The 18,312-nt window shown below is 51.0% G+C and overlaps 1 protein-coding gene across 5 annotated transcripts in view; it reads right to left on the bottom strand.

Annotated features, from left to right (window-relative positions):
* Positions 1-18,312, bottom strand: part of MGAT5B (alpha-1,6-mannosylglycoprotein 6-beta-N-acetylglucosaminyltransferase B) — a 66,618-nt gene that overhangs the window by 6,052 nt on the left and 42,254 nt on the right. For all 5 annotated transcript variants that reach the window (XR_012059866.1, XR_012059865.1, XM_072939656.1 and 2 more), the window contains exons 10-14: positions 17,115-17,248; positions 12,933-13,063; positions 4,678-4,833; positions 3,432-3,578; positions 3,130-3,246 (exon numbers count right to left, since the gene is read on the bottom strand). Coding sequence is in view for 3 of the 5 variants with exons in the window: in XM_072939656.1 (XP_072795757.1) it covers positions 3,130-3,246; positions 3,432-3,578; positions 4,678-4,833; positions 12,933-13,063; positions 17,115-17,248 (685 nt within the window). In the remaining 2 variants the exon portion in view is untranslated. The remainder of the gene's footprint in view (positions 1-3,129; positions 3,247-3,431; positions 3,579-4,677; positions 4,834-12,932; positions 13,064-17,114; positions 17,249-18,312) is intronic.

Below are 18,312 nucleotides of genomic sequence, written 5' to 3'. Positions count from 1 at the left end.
GAGGGAGTGAGGAATACGGGGTGGGGAAGCTTCCCTCAGAGCCCTCCCCAACACCACCTGCCCGGTAGGAGCGCGGAGCAGGGGGGATCAGAGGCAGCCTCTACCTGGGAGGCAGAGTGCCGGGCCACTGCTCTGGGCTGGGGCTGGTCAGTCTCCAACAGTGACCACTTCCTCCGGCACTGAGGCTCCCTAGAGAGCCCCCCGCCTAAGGGCAGGCAGACAGGTCCCAGAGCTGAGAGCTGACACCCCCAGCTGTAGCCTCAGCCAGTAACAGATGGAGTTGGGGTAAGTATATCCCAGTTTCCTCATTTCTCAGGACAATCCGAGATGTGACCTACTCCACCTCTCAGAGGTCCCCACCGGCATCGAGCACCAGGTACCCGCGGGCAGATGTAACCTTCTTGATAACACATCCTGACCCACCATGTGACTCCAGAACCCTCCGCCCTGCGATCACCCCCGAATAAACTACTTGTGCTCAAACCCCTGCCTCGAGGTCAGCTCCTGGAAGAACCCAACCTCAGGCCGTGACTCGGAGGAACTTCCAGCAGAGAGCTGCTTAAGCTGATGCTTAAGAGGGGAGTGGAGGGCTCCCCCACCGCTGATGGAGGGTCTGGGGTTCAGCCACTTTGCTGGTCAGCCTGGCTGCCTCTGCTACAACTGGAGATGAGCTGGGGCTGTGACAAGGCGGTTTTCTTGGCACTTCAAGCAGAGAAACGCTCACAACCCCAACAGGAGAGAAGGGCGAGGGTGTGACGGGCAGAAGAATGCAGCAGGCAGGGTAGGCAGGGATTTTCTGGGGCCATTTGCTGAGGGGGAGTTAAAGCTGGGACTGCTGAATCGGAGGGATCGATCCACAGAATGCAGGGCTCTGGACCCAAAGCGAAGCCCTCGCTTAAGGACTTACCCGTAAGACAGGACACCATAAATCTCCTAGACAAGAAGATGGGCAACACATTCTCTGACATAAATCGTAGCAGTGTTCTAGGTCAGTCTCCCAGGGCAATAGAAACAAAAGCAAAAATAAACAAATGGGGCCTAATTAAACTTAAAAGCTTTTGCACAGCAAAGGCAACCATAAATAAAATGAAAAGACAATCTACAGACTGAGAGAAAATGTTTGTAAATGATGCGACTGACACGGGCTTAGTCTGCAGAATATACAAACAGCTCATACAACTCAGTAACGGAAAAAACAAACAACCCCATCCAAAAATGGGCAGAAGATCTAAATAGACATTTCTCCAATGAAGATGTACAGATGACGAAGAGGCGCACGAAAAGATGCCTAATATCACTAATTATCAGAGAAATGCAGATCAAAACTACAATGAGGTATCACCTCACACCAGCCAGAATGGCCATCATTCAAAAGTCCACGAACGATAAATGCTAGAGAGGCTGTGGAGAAAAGGGAGCCCTTCCACACTGCTGGTGGGAATGCAGTTTGGTGCAGCTGTCCACTATGGAAAACAGTCTGGAGATTCCTCAAAAGACTAAAAATAAACTTACCCTATGATCCAGCAATCCCACTCCTGGGCATGTGTCTGCAGGAAACTAACTCAAAAAGACACGTGCACCCCAATGTTCATAGCAGCACTATTTACAGTAGCCAAGACATAGAAACAACCTAAATGCCAACAACAGATGCCTGGATAAAGAAGTTGTGGTATATTTATACAATGGAATGCTACTCAGCCATAAAGAATGAAATAATGCCATTTGCAGCAACATGGATGGACCTAGAGATTATCATACTAAGTGAAGTCAGAGACAACTATATGATATCACTTATTTGTGGAATCTAAAAAAATGATACAAATGAACTTATATACAAAACAGAAACAGACTCACAGACATAGAAAACAAACTTATGGTTACCAAAGGGGAAAGCAGGGGGCGGTGGGGGAGGGATAAATTAGGAGTTTGGGATTTGCAAATAACAACTACATATAAAATAAACAAGGTCCTACTGTATAACACAGGGAACTATATTCAATATGTTGTAATAACCTATAGTGAAAAAGCTTATGAAAAAGAATATAAATATGTAACTGAACCACTATGCTGTCCACCAGAAACTAACACAACATTATAAAATTAACTATACTTCAATTTAAAAAAAAAAAAAGCCAGGCCCTTAAGACTGCATGGGGATCTCTGCCCACTGGCCTCTGCCCTTGAGGCCAGCAGTGCCCCCAGCTCCCCCGGCAGCAGACACCTGGCCAGCTGTGTCCTCCTGCGCATGGCTCTCCCTCGTAGTGACCCCTGCCCCGCAAGTCTAAGGCTCTCCGATTCTGCCCCAAGTTGGCCCTGAGCGCCACATCCCCCCAGGGAGGGCACACCCAGTGAACATGGTGTTGGGCCAGGAAGGGGACTGGGCAGGAGTGGTTATTTCTAGTGACTGAGCTACAGCCAGAGGTGGGTCCAAAGGGGTCCCAGAGTGGAGCCCCATTCACAGTCTGACCTCTTCTCAAAATGAAGGGACCACGAGAGCACAGGGAGCCATCAGAAGCCACAGAGGTGCCCGCCAAGGAGACGAGCTGCACAGGCCCCTCCTTGCCACCCCCTCAACCCACACATGTGCACCCCACACACCCACAAAATGCTGGAGGAAACCCAGAGTGCTCTATCCGCTTGCTCTTCTCCAAAGTGGCACCACTCCTCACTTGAAATGCAGGGCTTCAGCCCCACCCAACCTGCTGAAGCTGAACCTGCACTTTAACAAGATCCCCAGGTGATCTGTACGCACGTTATAGTCTGAGATGTGCCGCTAAAAGACCACAGAGACGGCAGAGTTCAAAGAACCGCCACGCATTCAGCCTGATGCACCTTACTTGTGCTAGGGAGTGCTCACAGGACCTGGTCCCCAAAGGCCCTCAGTAAATAATTCTGGATCCTGGGCTGCCATGTAAGGTTGTATAGGTTGCTCACTGCACAAAGCATTTCCGCACCCCCCAACTCCCTTTATACACACACACACATTCAAGTTGGTGAGTGGGGCCCATGCTCAAATTTGTCAACTCAGGCCTGCGAGTCTGAATTCACCAAGAGAGGCATCTTTTTCTAATTATAGCAAAGACCCAACATATGGGCTAGGGGGCAGTCCTGGCTGGATCTGAGTCTCACCTGGGTTCTCATGATGGCCTTGATGGCTGCTTCAAACTCCTCTGAGTTGTTGTAGTCAACTGTCCACACGTGGGGCTTGCCAATGAAGTTCTCTGCATAGGGATGCTGAGAGAACACCTGGAGGGGCACAGAGACAGGCAGTTCCTCTCTGTACCCAGCAAGCTGGACTGGGCAAAGGGGAGGTGCCCCCACCTATCTGCCCCATCTCTCCTTTCACCCCAGGCTTCAGTCTTCTCCTTCCAGGAACTGCAGGGGTCCCACCTCAGACCCTCCCAATTAGGGGCCAGGCCCTTCACACTCACCTCTCTGGAGGTGGGCTTGCCTCGGAAGAACTCGTGGTTGAGGGAGCTGTGGGGTGGGCTGAAGCGGGACTGCAGGAAGACACAGCCGTTGGCGATGGCCTCCAGCGGGGCGGGGCCCTCATAGGGGAAGCCAAACCCGATGAACAGCTGAAGAATGGAGGAGGCACCGTGGTCAGAGAAGGCTGGGCATCACAGCCCAGGAGCCCTAGGGAGGCTGGAGTTGGGACATTCACAGGAGGCAGCTGGGGACGGAGGCAGCCCAGACCAGCTGTGTGCGACCGCAGGCATTTCCCCTCTCTGGGCCTCTGTTTCCCCATTTGTGAAACGAGGAGGTCTAAGGAGGTAGTATCAATGGCCTCCTCCTGCTCTAAAGGCTAAGATTTTGGAGAGGAAAAGAAGAATGAGGGTCCCAAGCTTAGAAAGCTTCAGGCCCACTCCTACAGCTGACCTCAAAGGACCTTTGCTGACTCACCCAAAAAACATTCATTCAGCACCTAACTTACACTAGGAGTACTCATCGGGTTGCCGATGATTAAGCCTGGAAGGTGATCAATAAATGATTCTGAATCTAGGGTTGCCATGGAAGGTTGTTCAGGTTGCTCACTGCACAAAGGTACCCTCTCTCCACCCAACACACACACACATCCACACACACACCCACCCAAGAGGTCTGAGGAAAGAAGCTGCGGTGAAATCAGAAGAACTGGCAGCTGGCTAGGAGACTTCTAGCCTCAGCTGACACTTCAAGGTCCAACAGCAGGGTTGTGCCTACTGTGCCGGCCACTGCTCCAGCCATACAGCTCAGGGACTTCCAGTAGCAGTCAGTCAGAACTAGTGGCCTAATGGAACACCAGCCAGGATGCCCCAACACCAGCCCCCAGCCTTTCCCTATTACCCTACCCACTCAGTGGCTCTGAAAACCAGGCCTGACCCAGGAGTCGGCTGGGCTGGACTGGTGCTGAGGCGGGGCAGGTGGGCAGCCCAGCTCCTCTTCCCCATCCCTCAGCCCCACCCAGGTCCCTTTCAGTGTGGGGCCTTCCCTGTCCGATGGGCATCCCCATCTCTGCTCCTGGCTCTGACCAGCCCCTAGAAGGCCCAGACAGGAGGGAGGCTGGGCATGCTGGGACATACCCACACACAGAAGGGGCCACGAGTGATGGTGGTGGGCGTGGCAGGCACGTAGGGTCGACCTCCTGGGCATCTATGGCCGGGCCAGGGTGAGGATGGAGAGAGAGGTGGGGCTCACCTTGGCTTTGCGCAGCAGCTGCTGGAACTCAGGCTGTGGCAAGAGGCCGTGGTTCTTCACGAAGGCTGGGACTTCGGGGGGCCGCTGGCTCTCATAGTACACGGTGCCATGGATCTCCATGTACTTGTTCAGGATGCTCAGGAACTTCTCCTTCCCCTGGAAGAGGAGGGAGGGGAGCTGGGAGCCTTGCTCTGACTGCAGAAGGCAGAGCCAGCTGAAGAGACACCCCTGATCTTAAAGTCAGAAAACGTGGGGCCAGTCTTAGGTCGCTCCTTAACCAGCTGTGTGACCCTCTGGTTAGGTCCCTCTCCTCTCTGGTCCTCAGCTTCTTTGTCCATAAGTTGCAGAGGCTGGATTAGACCAGAGGCTTCAGAACTGTTTTTAGCCCTGGACCTGTGCTCTTTCCAAAGGTCTCCTATAGGGACCAACATTTAATTATATCCAGGTGGAGCTGCTTGGCTTCTCCTGAATCCCCAATGACCTCCAAGGATCTCTGAGGTGTGGAGCTCTCTGAAGCCTAGATCACCCATCTATCCATCCCTCATTCTTCCATCTCTCTCTTCTACCCTTGATCCTTCCATCTATCCATCCATCCATTCATTTATCCATCCGTCTACCCCTCCATCTATCCATCCATATTTCCTCCCATCTACCCACCTACTCATCCTGTCCTTCCATCGCTCTAACCATCCCTCCACTCACCCATCCATCCATCTCAACTCATCCAAATATCCCTCCACTCATCCATCCATCCCTCCACCCACTCATCTATCCCTCCGTCCATACATACATACATACATGCAGCATGTATTTAGTGAGCACCTGCTATGTGTTGGCCATGAGTTCAGTGCCGGGAGCACAGCAGTGAAGACCCCCAAGTTAGCAAGGGCTCCAGACCCCAGAGCCCCCAGTCCAGGCTCCATTGCCCGAGGGGCTGGTGACCGGCCCGGCCTGCAGGGGATGGGGCGGAGAGGGATAGCCCAGGTGAACGGACTGCACCTCAGCCCCTGGGTGGCCGTGACCCTACAGCCAGAGCCCTGAGCCAGGGGCTGTGGCCAGTGTAGAAACTCCATGAAAATCAGCATGAGACCAGCTGCTGGGATCTAATTTTGGGGGGTTTTTTTTGAGGCCTGAAAAAAAGAGGAAGGGAAGAGGGGAGGGTGTAGCTCAGTGGTAGAGCGCGTGCCTAGCATGCACAAGGAAAGAAGGAAGGAATGAAGGAAAGAAAAAAAGGACTTCAGTCCATACTTCAAGCCATGTATAAAACTTAATTCAGTCCCCAGTACCTCCATTAAATAAATAAATTTAATTACCCCCCTCAAAAAAAGGAAAAAGAAAAAAGTTTTAAAGAGGAAGGGATAAGGTGAGGGGGAAGGGTGGGGTAGGAGGCTCTTTTCAGGGAGGGTCAGTCCCCAGCAGGCTAATGGGTCACAGAAAAAGCAGCCATGGTTCCCCACGTCCTGTCAGATAGCGCGAGCTCAAGCCACAAGGAGCTGCAAACTAGGTGTACATCAGAAACCACGGCTCTTGAAGAATGTTATCTGTGGACATCAGAATCCTTGTTAACAATTCATCACATTTAGAAACTCAAACTCTATCCGTATTTCATCCCAAGGCCTTCCACTTTGGGTGACGGCACAGATCAGCCCCACCTCTGAGAATGACCAGGAAAGACGGGGCGATGTAAGAAACATCCGCGAAAAGCCTGCAAATCTAACAGAGTGGAGAATTACAAGCCGAGACCCAGAAGTTGGAAAGGAGATTGTAGAGGCCAGGGCTGGGGTCAGCTCTTCCCCCGAGGCACCTGCTGATTCCAGGGGCAGCATCTGGGTGGCTGAGCAGACCGGGGAGATGAAAGTCAGGGTTCAGGGCCTGCCAAAGATGGGGAGCCCTGAAGGAAACGCCACACTTTGGGTTGGAACTCTGAGGAATTACATCCCAAACGAAAGGGTGGCCCAGAACGAGAGCAGCTCTTGTAGGGGCTGAATCCTTTTGAAATGATCTCAATGGTCCTATTGATTAAGGGGATCCGGGATGCCAGAGCCCGCCCACATCCACGGAAGAAGACACATCATCCTTGACCTCAGATTATTTCTACAGATTTTTTATATTCACTTTCCAGAACTAACAGTAACTCAAAAAGGAAAAAAAAGGAACCAATGAAATCCCAATCAAAATCTCAGCAGGCTTTTTTATGGAAATTGACAAGCTGATTCTAAAACTCATTTGGAAATGCAAGAACCGTGAATAGACAAAATGACTTCGAGAAAGAAGAAAGTGGGCAGACTTATGTTGCCTGATTTCAAGACTTATTATAAAGCTACAGTAATCCAGACGGTGTGATATTGGCAACAAGATAGACAGATCAATAAAACAAAGCAGAGTCCAGAAATAGACTCACACACGTAGGGTCAATCGATTTCTGACAAGGATGCAAAGACGTTTCAGCGGAGGAAGGAGAGTCTATTCCAAGAAATGGTCATGGGACATTGAATATCCATAAAAAAAAAAAGGGGAAAGAAGGAAGGAAAGAAGGAAAGAAAAAAAGGACTTCAGTCCATACTTCAAACCATGTATAAAACTTAATTCAAAATGGATCATAGACTTAAATGTGAAACTAAAACTGTAAAACCTGTAGAGGAAACACAGGAGAAAAATCTCTGTGACCTCGGGTTAGACAAAGATTTCTTGGATACACTAAAAGCACAATCTGTAAAAGAAAACATGGACTTCATTAAAATTAGGAACTTCTGCTCTCTGAAAGATGCTGTTAAGAGAAAGACAAGCCACAGCCTGAAAAAATATGTTTGCGAAGCATGTATCTGTTAAAAGCACTATATCCAGAATATGTGAAGAACTCTAACAACTCAATTAGTAAGAAAATAAACGGCCCAATTTGGTAAGTGGGCAACATTTTTGAAGACACTTCACCAAAAAATATATACGGAAGACAAACACACAAAAATATCTTCAACGTTATTCATCATTGAGGAATTATGAGTCAAACCACAAAAAGATAACATTGCATATCTGTTAAAATGGCTCAGATTAAAAAGACAGACCATGCCAAGAACTGGTGTTTGTAAAGAAACTACAACTCCCAGACACTGCTGGTAGGATGGCAAAATGGTACAACCACTGTTCTTGAAATGGGAAACATAGTTCTACAACGTGACCCAGCCATTCCACTCCTAGGCATTTACCCCAGAGGTTTGCACATGAGTGTTCATAACAGCTGTGTCTGTAACAGCCAGATACTGGAAACAACCCAAGTATCCGTTAAGAGGTGAAGGATAAGCAAAGTGCGGTCCAGCCACACAATGGAATGCTACTACTCAGCAACAAAAAGGAACGGACTATTGTTACATGCAACAGCATGGAGGAGTCTCAGAATAATTATACTCACTGAGAAAATCCAGACAAAAATGAGTATATACCATATGATCCCACTTATATAAAATGATAGAAAATGAAAACTAATCCGTGGTGATAGAAAGCAGATCAGTGGTTGCCTGGAGATGAGGAGGAGAGGAGAGAGGGGAGAGGGATGCAGAAGGGAAGGAGGAACTTCAGGCGTGGTGGACCCGTTCACTCTCATGATTGTGGTGATGGCTTCACAGAAGTCAAAAGCTATAAAATTACACATTTCAAACATGGTTAGTGTATCACATGTCAAAGTTCCCAATCAAGCTGTTAAAAAACAGGTTTTCCAATTAAAAAACTTAAATACCTTGATTGTAAGAAAATCAAGTACATGAGGAGACAAGACTCTGATCAACAACCCAAGAGAAACAGACAATAAAAGATCCACCGGAGACCTAGCTGCCGGAGTTACCAGACACAGACTTTAAGATGAATATGCTGAATATAGTCTAAGAAAAAGGAGATGGAAGTTGAAATCGAATGGAAATGCTAGAAATAGAAGACACAGTGGCAGAAACTAAGAACTAAGAAATAGAAGACACAGTGGCAGAAGCTAAGAACTAAACAGCAGATGAACACGGCTGAAGAGAGACTTCGCTTAGTGAAAGAACAAAAGCAAACATCCACGACGGAGCACAGAGAAACTGAAGGATGGGAACTGCAGAAGGAAATGTTGGAGACAAAGGAAATCCCCTGGAGATGTAATGGGTGTGTGAACGGAGCCCCAGAAGTCCAGGAGACAGACTGGGGCAGAAGCAACGTTTACAAAGACAGTAGCTGAGACTTTTCAAAAACTGGGCAAAGATCAAAGCACAGATCCAGAAAGATCTACCAACTTCATGCAGGATAAACAAAACAAAAAAACCACGCTGAGGCTCATCATAGTAAAACTACTGAAAACCCAACAGAGTCTTAAAAGCAGGCAAAGGAAAACAGGAAAAAGAAATCACCCAGGGAGGGTACAGCTCAGGGGTAGAGACTGTGCTTAGCAAGCACAAGGTCCCGGGTTCAATCCTCAGTGCCTCCATTAAATACACAAATAAACCTAATCACCTTCCTCTTAAAAAAGAAAAGAAAAAGAAAAAGAAAAGTTAAAACAAAAATTTTAAAAAACTATCTTATGACCCACACTGACTTCTCAATAGAAATAATAGAAGCCAGAGGAAAAGCTAGAATTTATATATAATGAACATAACCTCTAAGACTTTTTTAGACCATCAGAAACAGGAGGCCCAGACTAAGGTTGTTCCTTAGAGAGAAGGACAATGATCCCAAATGGAATCTCTGAGACAGAAGGAGGAACACAGAGCAGTAAAAAGGACAAATGTTGGTAAATGCAAATGAATACTGACTTAATAAAATAATAATAATAATATTGTAGGTATACAACATTTAAAGAGCATGAAAATACAGTCAGAGCATGTAAGTTGGGGGAGGGTAGAAATAGAACATTGCGAAGTTCTTTCATAACACAATAAAAGGTGAAAGTATTGGTTTTCATTGGACTTTGATAAGTCAAGGATGCCTGTTCCAATCTTTAGGATAACCCAACAAATATAAAAATATTAAGAAAGTAAGAGCTCCCAAAATATGAGCCTAGAATTGGCTAGAGGAAGGTGGATTTTTAAAACTCTATCAATGTAACAGGAGAGGAAATAGAACATGGAACAGGTAAGGAAAAGAAATTAGTAAGATGGTAGACTCAAAGTCAAATAATATCAGTAATCACACCAAATGCGAAAGGACCACTTACTATAAAACTGAAGTGTGCCCCTAGAAAAAAGTCAAATGAAGGCTGTGAAATGTGAAGAAAAGGTCTCCAGACCTCCCGTTTAACTTCCTAATCCCATTACCAGAGGCGGCTGCTGTAAACGGTTTCTTGCGAGTCTTCCTCAGATCTTTTATGCATTATAAGCAGATGTGTGTGCTCTTTAAAACACACACACACGCACAAACGCGTTCATGTTACACACTGTTCAGCAACACTTTTACCTAGTCATACACACATGTATACATACACATGTGTGTATTTCTCTGTGTAAACTTAGATTCACAAAACATTACTCTTAAAAGTCCTCTGATATCCTTTTATTGTTTCTATGCTATTCTACTTCATTTAAAAAGGCGAATTAAGACTCTCCGAATTAGGAAAACACAAATACTGCACGATCTCACCAATACGTGGAATCTGAAAGAGTCGAACCCACAGAAACAGAGTAGGATTGTGTGTGTCAGGGGCTGGGGGTGACGGAAATGAGGGAGATGTGGGTCAAAAGGTACACACCTTCAGTTACAAGATGAATAAACTCAGGGATCTAATGTGCAGCATGGTGACTAGTTAATAACACTGCATCGTACACTTGAAATTTGCTAAGAGAATAAATCTTGAATGTTCTCACCACACACACACACACGATACCTCTGAGGTGATGGATGCGTTAATTAGCTTGATTGTGGTACTCATTTCACCACATCTACGTCTATCAAGCCATCACATTGCACACCTTAAATATATACAATTTTTCTTTGTCAATTATACCTCAGTAAAGCTGAAGAGGAAAAAAAAAAATAACAGAGCTGGGTTGATTCCATGATTTGTCCCCGGGTTGCAGCCTGCTGTTTAAGAAGCCCACCTTGGCTGCACTTCTGATGTGTGGAATGTCTCCAGCAGCAAGGATAGGTTTGCCCCGTGCCTGGACAAGCGGCCTGTCTCTGCCCCTCACTCCTGCTCCCTGAGACAGGCTCAGATAAAGCAGCAGCGTCCAAGCCTTAGCTGCAAGCTCCAGGCACCCAGGATGAGACAAGTCTCCTCAGCACAAAATTCACCGAAACCCGCTGATCCCGGCTGCCACTCCCCTAAGGATGCTGTGACCTCACGCCCTCTCTCCTCCACTTCTCTGCCACCTGGTGCCCTGAACTGTGCACCTGTTTGTCCCAGGATGCTGCTGCCATTCTCTTCATCCAGCCACCTCTGCCCTCCTTTGGTCACAAAGACCAGAGCAGAGACGTCTTTTTTGGGGAAGCAGCTTCTTTGAGGTCTCCGGCTGAACAGCGTTGCTCCCGGCTAGCCCCGAAGCTCCTGAGCTAGAGATGAAACCATTCTCTTCCCAGACTTCATAACCTCTCATTCTCTTGGGGCAGTTTCTTAACAGCGTTTTCTGGTACAAGCAGACACAGGCTGTGCTCTCCCCCTCGCCTGGTGCCCCGGGCTTCTGGGCAGCCAGCTTGTTTGACCTCATATGAGAATAACCCCTTGCCCCACACCCCGCAGTGGGCACTGACATCTCCGCCAGGGCCTGGGCCTTGAGTCCAGCCTCCAGAGCTTCTCTCTGCCACCATCCAAGGCTATAGATAGTGGGGGCTAAGTGTCCCAGCTCTGGAGACAGATGTGGGTTCTCATCCCAGCCCCACAACTTAACTAGCTTGTCACTCCAACCTCATAGTTGATGGTCAGGTGAGAAGACATGTGCAAACACCTGGCACTAGTGAGCTCCGGATGAATGTGTCAGACATCGCTGTGACTTCACGAGGTTGCTGCAGCACTGAGCGTGCGATGTCCCTAGTGTCTCTTTTCTCCCTCTTCCTGTCACAGAACTCCAGGACTGAGCTGGGGACGTGGCTGCCTGGAGCACAGCCACTCCAGTGTCCCCTGAGACTGGGCATAGCCACGGGGCCAAGACCTGGGCACGGCCACTGGGCATATGGGGAAGCGATGCGTGCATCGCTCAGGAAATGTCCCTGAACCTGGCCCTTCTGCGCCCCTTCCTCCTCCTCCCCGCTGGAGGGCAGGTGTAACGACTCAGCTACCCGTGGTCATCTTAAACCACGAGGCAGACCTGGGGATGGGAACCAAACAGAGTGGGTCAACTAGGGGAGAAGAGCCCCAGATGTCAGCCCGGGACTGACGCCTCCCGAGTTTGTCTACAGGGAAGAAAACATACCGTCACCTTGTTTCAATCACTATTATCCCGGGCTTTCCTGTGACAGCTGGACCTAATCCTGATCAGTGCAGTGTGAGAATCCTTAACTAAGATGATCATGTGACAGGCTTAAATGGGGGGGTGTACAGGGGCTGCTCCACGTGTTTCCCATAATCAGTATCTTCATTGTAATTAACCTTCTGCCGCCTGCCTTAGGTCAATAACCCATCTGAGGAGCTGCCCTGTGCCATGCCAGGCCGGACCCTGGCCTCCGGGGACTGGCCTCCCCTCACACAGCCCGCCTGGGACCCTGCTGTCCCCATTACCCTCCTCCTACCTTGGTCTCGTCCATCCACAGGGGCCTCAAACCCCGGAAAGCCCAACCCAGGAGCACCCCCAGGGGAGACCCTGAGAGGGGAGGGAGGCAGGAGGTGGAGGGGGCACATGGGGAACAGTCGCCATACCTGGAGCTGCCTCGTTGCCATGGGGGCAGAGAGAAAGGAGAGAGAACAGATCAGTGGCCGGGTGAGCAGACAACCTCCCACGCAGGTGGCGCTTCTCGAGGGACCCCGCCCTGAAGTTCCAAACCCTAGTCCTCTCCTGCTTCTCCACTGCCTCCCACCCACAGAACCCCCAAGTCCAGCCTAAACCCCCTTTGCTGGGTTAGAGTGTTTACTGATCCATCCCAGGGAGGGTGGAGGATTAAGGCACAGTCCTTTATAAAGGGCATCTGAGCTTGCTGCAGAGAGTCGGGGCAGGGAGGGGGACAAGTCATGAGCCCCCAGGCCGGTATTTCCAATGGCAGTTAGGGACCTCTTTTCTGACCCACCAGTGGGGGCTGTTTTCCACCAGTGCTGGGTGGCAGAGGGCAGCTGGATCCCAGGCCCGGAGCTTGGGGCCGGCGGGGCTCACCTTCCAGATGCTCGCCTCCTTGCCGTACACCACGGCCATGTTGCTGGCCTTGCCACCTTTGATGAGCTGCTTCTCCGTCTCGTTGAGCTCCTCGGACACGAAGCCCATGAAGGAGTTGTCTGGGGTGTGAGCTGCGGCCAGACCACAGGGTCAGGAAAGGGGGTACCAGACAGCCAAGGTCACGCCAAGGGTCTACCTGGACTGACCCCATCAGATGGGTCCCCACTTGGCAGGGATGGGGAAGGGGGCTAGGAGTACAGGGACTGGTTTGAGGAGGGGGAGGGAATCCATCCACCAGTGCCCTGGGCAAACCCCTCTCCCAGAGACTGTCACAAAGCCATGGAGCAGAAGGGAACCTTGGACAGGTCACATGGTCGCCCTTGCTTGTTTTCAGACCAGGTCCCTGCTCTCACCGCAGTACCCTCTCCCCACTCGGCTCAGGCCCGGTCTCCGGCTCCTCCCTCTCCCCTCACTCCAGTGCATCCATCAGCAGAGCCCGTGACGCCAGGTGGGGATTCTGACATCCCCTCCATCACGCCACCCTGGTCCAGGACCACTGTGACTGCTGCCCCCCATTTCCAAGGTTCTCTTGTTTGTCTTTTCTCCCAAGCAATCTTTTCAAATCTAGGTCCGATCAGGTCCCTCCTCTGCAACAAACCCTGCACAAAAGTGGACCCATAAGTCCAAATCCCCACAGCAATCTATAGGATCTGCCCCTACGCCCCCTTCCACAGCATCTCTTACCCACCCCACCCCCCGCCTCCATTTAGCTCTGCCCACAGGGCCCTGCTGAGCGTTCTTTCCGGACCCTGGTCTCCCTCTCTGTCTCCATTCCCTGCTTTACTTTTTGCCTTGGCACTCACTGACCAGTCGTGATGCTATATATTGTTTTTCCATGTATTACTGTTAGAATACAAGCCCCACGAGGGCAGGGCTCTGTGTCTCCGGCACCGGGCGCCCCCGGCCGACTGGCTCACGAACGCATGGACACATCGTCCCTTTCACTCCTCCGCCAAGCTCCTGCCCCTGATCTTCCCTCTGCCCGGAGCGCCCTCCTCCCTTTTCTCCAATGGGAAAATCCTGTTCAGGTTCAGGGCCCACTCACACGTCACCCCCTGTCCCCCGAGAAGCCTTCTCTGGGGTCTGTGTGCCCTCCCTTTGCAGCTCCGTCCACTGCAGCCAGGTTTCCATCAAAGCGCAGATCACACCCTGACTTACTCGTCCCAGAAGCCCGCGCTCCTGGGGCAGGGGATGCGTTTCAGCTGGGGCTCCAACCCCTCGGCCACGCTCGAGCAACCTCACTGATTACTGATTAGCTCTGTCTGCCATGGCCAGACAGGGGCGCAGGCACGAGTGCCAATCATCCGCAAGGCCTTCGGCCCCTCCCTTCTGCGCAAAGGACCTTGAATAGGATGCTTCTGGACCTCAAGTAAATCTACTCTGCCTTCCCCGCGGGAGAGGCGCGGGGCGTAGATTGGCAGCAGACACCTTCCCTTGCTTTCCCAGAACAGCCCTGATGCCAAACACCCTGTTTCGTCATTTCCGATGCACATTTTTCACATTTTAGCATTTCTGACACTGGGATGTATAATTTAATTAAATGTGTAGATTTCACATGGTGTATCTACCCAGCGCCCTCAATACCCACAGAATGTGTGACTGACGTCTGGTGCGTCTTAGAGGTGGTGGCGGTTTCCTGTCCCAGTGCTCCAGAAAGCTCACGGATTCTTGGGTCTGAAGTCTGACCACTGTAAGCACTGACTGTAGAACAAAACCATCTCTCCTCTAGGGCTTCAGGGACAAAAGGAGGGACCTGGAGTTGTTTCTGCAATGGTCAGGGCTCAGGCAGCTCTCCTGACTCAGGAGGCTCCACCAGGCTGGGAGAGGCCCCCGGAGGGCAGACCAGACCGCTCCTGACCCAGTTTGCCCGTCCAGCCCTACCCTGCCCTCTGGCTCCAGTGCGGGCGGCACCCAGGCCTCTCTCCTGCTCGCCATTTCCTCCCTGTTCACAGAGCTGAAGAACCCCTCTTTCCACCGACTCCACCAGAAGGGACAGGTTTAGAACAATTAGCTACACTGGTGGGCGTGGGACAGGGAAGTATTGCAACCAATTAAAATAACAGGGACCATTAAGCAAAGAGCTCTGGGGGCAGGGCAAGGCGGGGAGAGGCAGCCAGCCTCTCAGCTCTTTGGGGAAATCAACCAGCTAGATGGGGAAAGAGGTCTGCTCATGAATTCCTTGCTGGACTTGGTTTATCATTAAGGCAGGCAAGCCTCTCTGTTTTCTGTTCTCTTTTCGTTAATTTATTCAATCAATTAACATTTTCTGAGGCCCTCCATAAGCTCCAGAGAAATAAAATCACTTTTTTTCAGTGATTTGTAATCTATCAGTGGAAATAAATGTATAAGCAAATAACTCTCCTATTTCAATATATGCTTTAACAGAATTAGGTTTAAGAGTTATAAAACATTCTGCCTGGATTAGATTAGGTTAGGGGCTCAGGGAAAGTGGCAGTAAAAAGAGACATTTGATGTGGAGTTTTGGAGGACGAGTAGGAGTTCACCAGGTTTGGAACTCCACATCCAGTGGGCTTCGTTTTCTCAGTGTAGACCATTGCAGAAGGCTAGGAGCCATCTCCTGCTTTCCCCTCTTATACCAGTGCCCTTCTGGCCGCCTGCAGTCTGCCAGAATAGTGCATCTCAAAGAACTTTTCCTCCATGACATTCCCTAGCTCAAGAACCTACAGTGAACCTCAAATTACTGTATCCAATATAAACTCAGGAATCTTTGCTAAAAGGCCACACCCCTCTGTTTCCAAGTCCTCCATGACTCCGCAGTCCTTCCTCTCTGCCATCACAGATGCTGTTCCCACAGCCTACAGCATCACCACTCACTCTCTCCCCTGCCATCTCCCTTCCCTCCAGAAATCTCCTTGGTACCCACCCCACTCCAATCACTCTCCTGGAAGCACAGTGCCACCAGATGAGCTGTTAGAACAGTCACTCTTCTCTTGGAGAAGCATCATGCAACCTTGCAATGGGCCCTGGGGAGGGAGTTTTGTCCCCACAGAGCTGTGGGACCTTAGACAGGTTACTCTACCTTTCTGGGCCTCAGATACCTCCTCTAGGCTCCAAGGGTCCTTCCCACCTTCCCAACCCTCTGGAAGCCAATCAAACTATGACTTATGTATCCAGAAATCTCATCTGCCTCTAATATAGCCCCTCTGAAGAGTAAGACAAAAGAAGACCCTACGTACCAAAAGAGATGCATTCATTTGACAGGCTAAGGAGGGAGCAGCTACTTTACTTATAAGCAAGTTCCTCGGGATCCTGCTCAGGGCCAACTTTGCTCTTAATTTAGAGACAATCTTAACGAGGGTGCTTATCTGGCTGTGTGACCCACAGCCTTCAAAGAGCCACCAATTAGACCTGCAAGATGCTGCTGGAGGCAGACAGACTGACGACGATTAAAAGTGACAGCTGACAGCTTCCCAACTAGGAGAAAAGGCACCACATCAAACAGCGACAGGAGAAGGGCCCGTTAGCAGGGGACACGGCTGCGCACACCTGCGCCGCTCCCGCAGGGCAGGCCTGCGCCAGAGAGACAGCACTGACCCTGCGTTGTCAAGCAAAGGTCAAATCGTTCTCAGCACGCTGCAGGTGAGAGGGGAGGTCAGCGTGTATATGTTTTAGAGTCTCATTAAAACTGGAGAGAGCTCAGCTGGAATGACTTCGTCCCTTCCCGGAGCCCATCATTGGCAGGGACCCCAGCCCCCACCCCCAGCCTCACCACCACTATCTCCGATGCTGGAGCCTCCCCGAGAACTTCCATTTCCAGAACCTTCAGGTTCTTTCCACACCCATCTTCACTACGTGTGTTCCCTCTGCTTCGAAAGCCAGCCTATCCTGCCCCCTCGCCACTTTGTCTCCCTCCACTTTGCAATGTCTCTCTTTCTGGAAGGCCACTAGATCCTCTTTGTTCTGGACCCACCAGAGGCTTCTTTTCTGGCTCACACATCGGCAGAGAGGGGACTGAGGCTTTCCTGTCCAAGGCTGATGGCTGGGTGTGTCCCTGTCCCCGCACAGGCCCCGAAAGGAGAGAGAGGAATGGGACCTTCTGCCTCCCCGGCCACCTCGGAGAGCCACGTCGGCCCCACCCCCGCCCCGCGGCCAGGTACTCACGGAACATGGTCATAAACTGCTTGGGGTTGAGGTTCCAGTAGCCCCAGTTGGTCCGGTAGCCGTGCAGCGTGGCATACTCCTCATGATTGTACGCAGGTTCTGTCCCGAAGGTGTCGATGACCCGGATGCGGCACCTGCCCCTCCCACCCCGGGGACCAGGAACCAAGGTCACCAACCTCTGTCTCCCTGGGCTGGGGTTGCCCCAGCCGTGGGCTCTGTAGCCCAAAGGTGGCCGGTCAGGATAGTGCACGGTGTAGTCAGGGCTTGGGCTCAGACATTACTTGGCTGTGTGGCCACAGGCAAGTGCCTAAGCCTCTCTGGGTCAGCTTCCCCATCAGTCACATGGAGATAACACCCCAACTGTCTCAGGGCCTTACAGACACACCTGAACTGTGGACCACTAACTCAGAAACTGTTAATTTTTACGGCTTCCCCAGGGGAGCCTAGAAAGGGACAGCCTGCCTGGAGTGGGGTCCCTCCCCACTGCCCCAGGGGTCACCTGTACAATTTTCACTCCCGAGTCCACAGCCCCTCTGCCCAGGAGCCTGACACCCTCAGGATGATCCCGTCTCTCTGGGCTCAGATGCAGAAGAGCAGAGCCCCGGGGGACCAGCCACTGCCAAGGGCCAATTGCACCTCAAAGTCTACTTGGCAAGTATGGCCACTTCAAGTGGGCATCCCAGTGGGCTGGAGGCTGTGTCCCACCCTGAGGTCGCTCTCGACGGGCCGAAGCCCAGAACCTCTCCCTCCATCTGGGCCACCCCCAGGGAGTGAAGACAAACACTGAGACTCAGATAGCCCTACAAGGAGCTGCCTCAGCCCGAGTCCTTCCTGGTGACCCAGAACTGTGCACAGGCTGCTGAGGTCGGCACTCCTCCCCTCGAGGAGGGTGGGGTGGGAGGAGGTGGCTCCGTGTGCACGGAGAACAAGCATCAATAATAAAGCAATAACGCCGCCTGTCACTTTTTTTATTCCTAATAAAATCACGTGGACAGTCAGTGGGACTGGAGTGACGTCATAAGCAGCAGGGCTCGCTGTGCTAAATTAAACCCCGTGTCCCGCTGGCTGGGAGCGATGGTGATGGTCTTCCTCCAGCCCAAGGCGGGGGTGGGGGGCAGGAGGTTGGGGGGAGGGGGCTGCTGGGTCCCCACACAGAGGCCACACCCCAGTTACCTGCCCTGTTTCCTTCCCCCACTCC

Source organism: Vicugna pacos, chromosome 16, assembly GCF_048564905.1.
Source record: "Vicugna pacos chromosome 16, VicPac4, whole genome shotgun sequence".
Taxonomy (NCBI): domain Eukaryota; kingdom Metazoa; phylum Chordata; class Mammalia; order Artiodactyla; family Camelidae; genus Vicugna; species Vicugna pacos.
The sequence above is the reverse complement of the archived record's forward strand: the minus strand, read 5'-3'. Positions and strand labels throughout refer to the sequence as shown.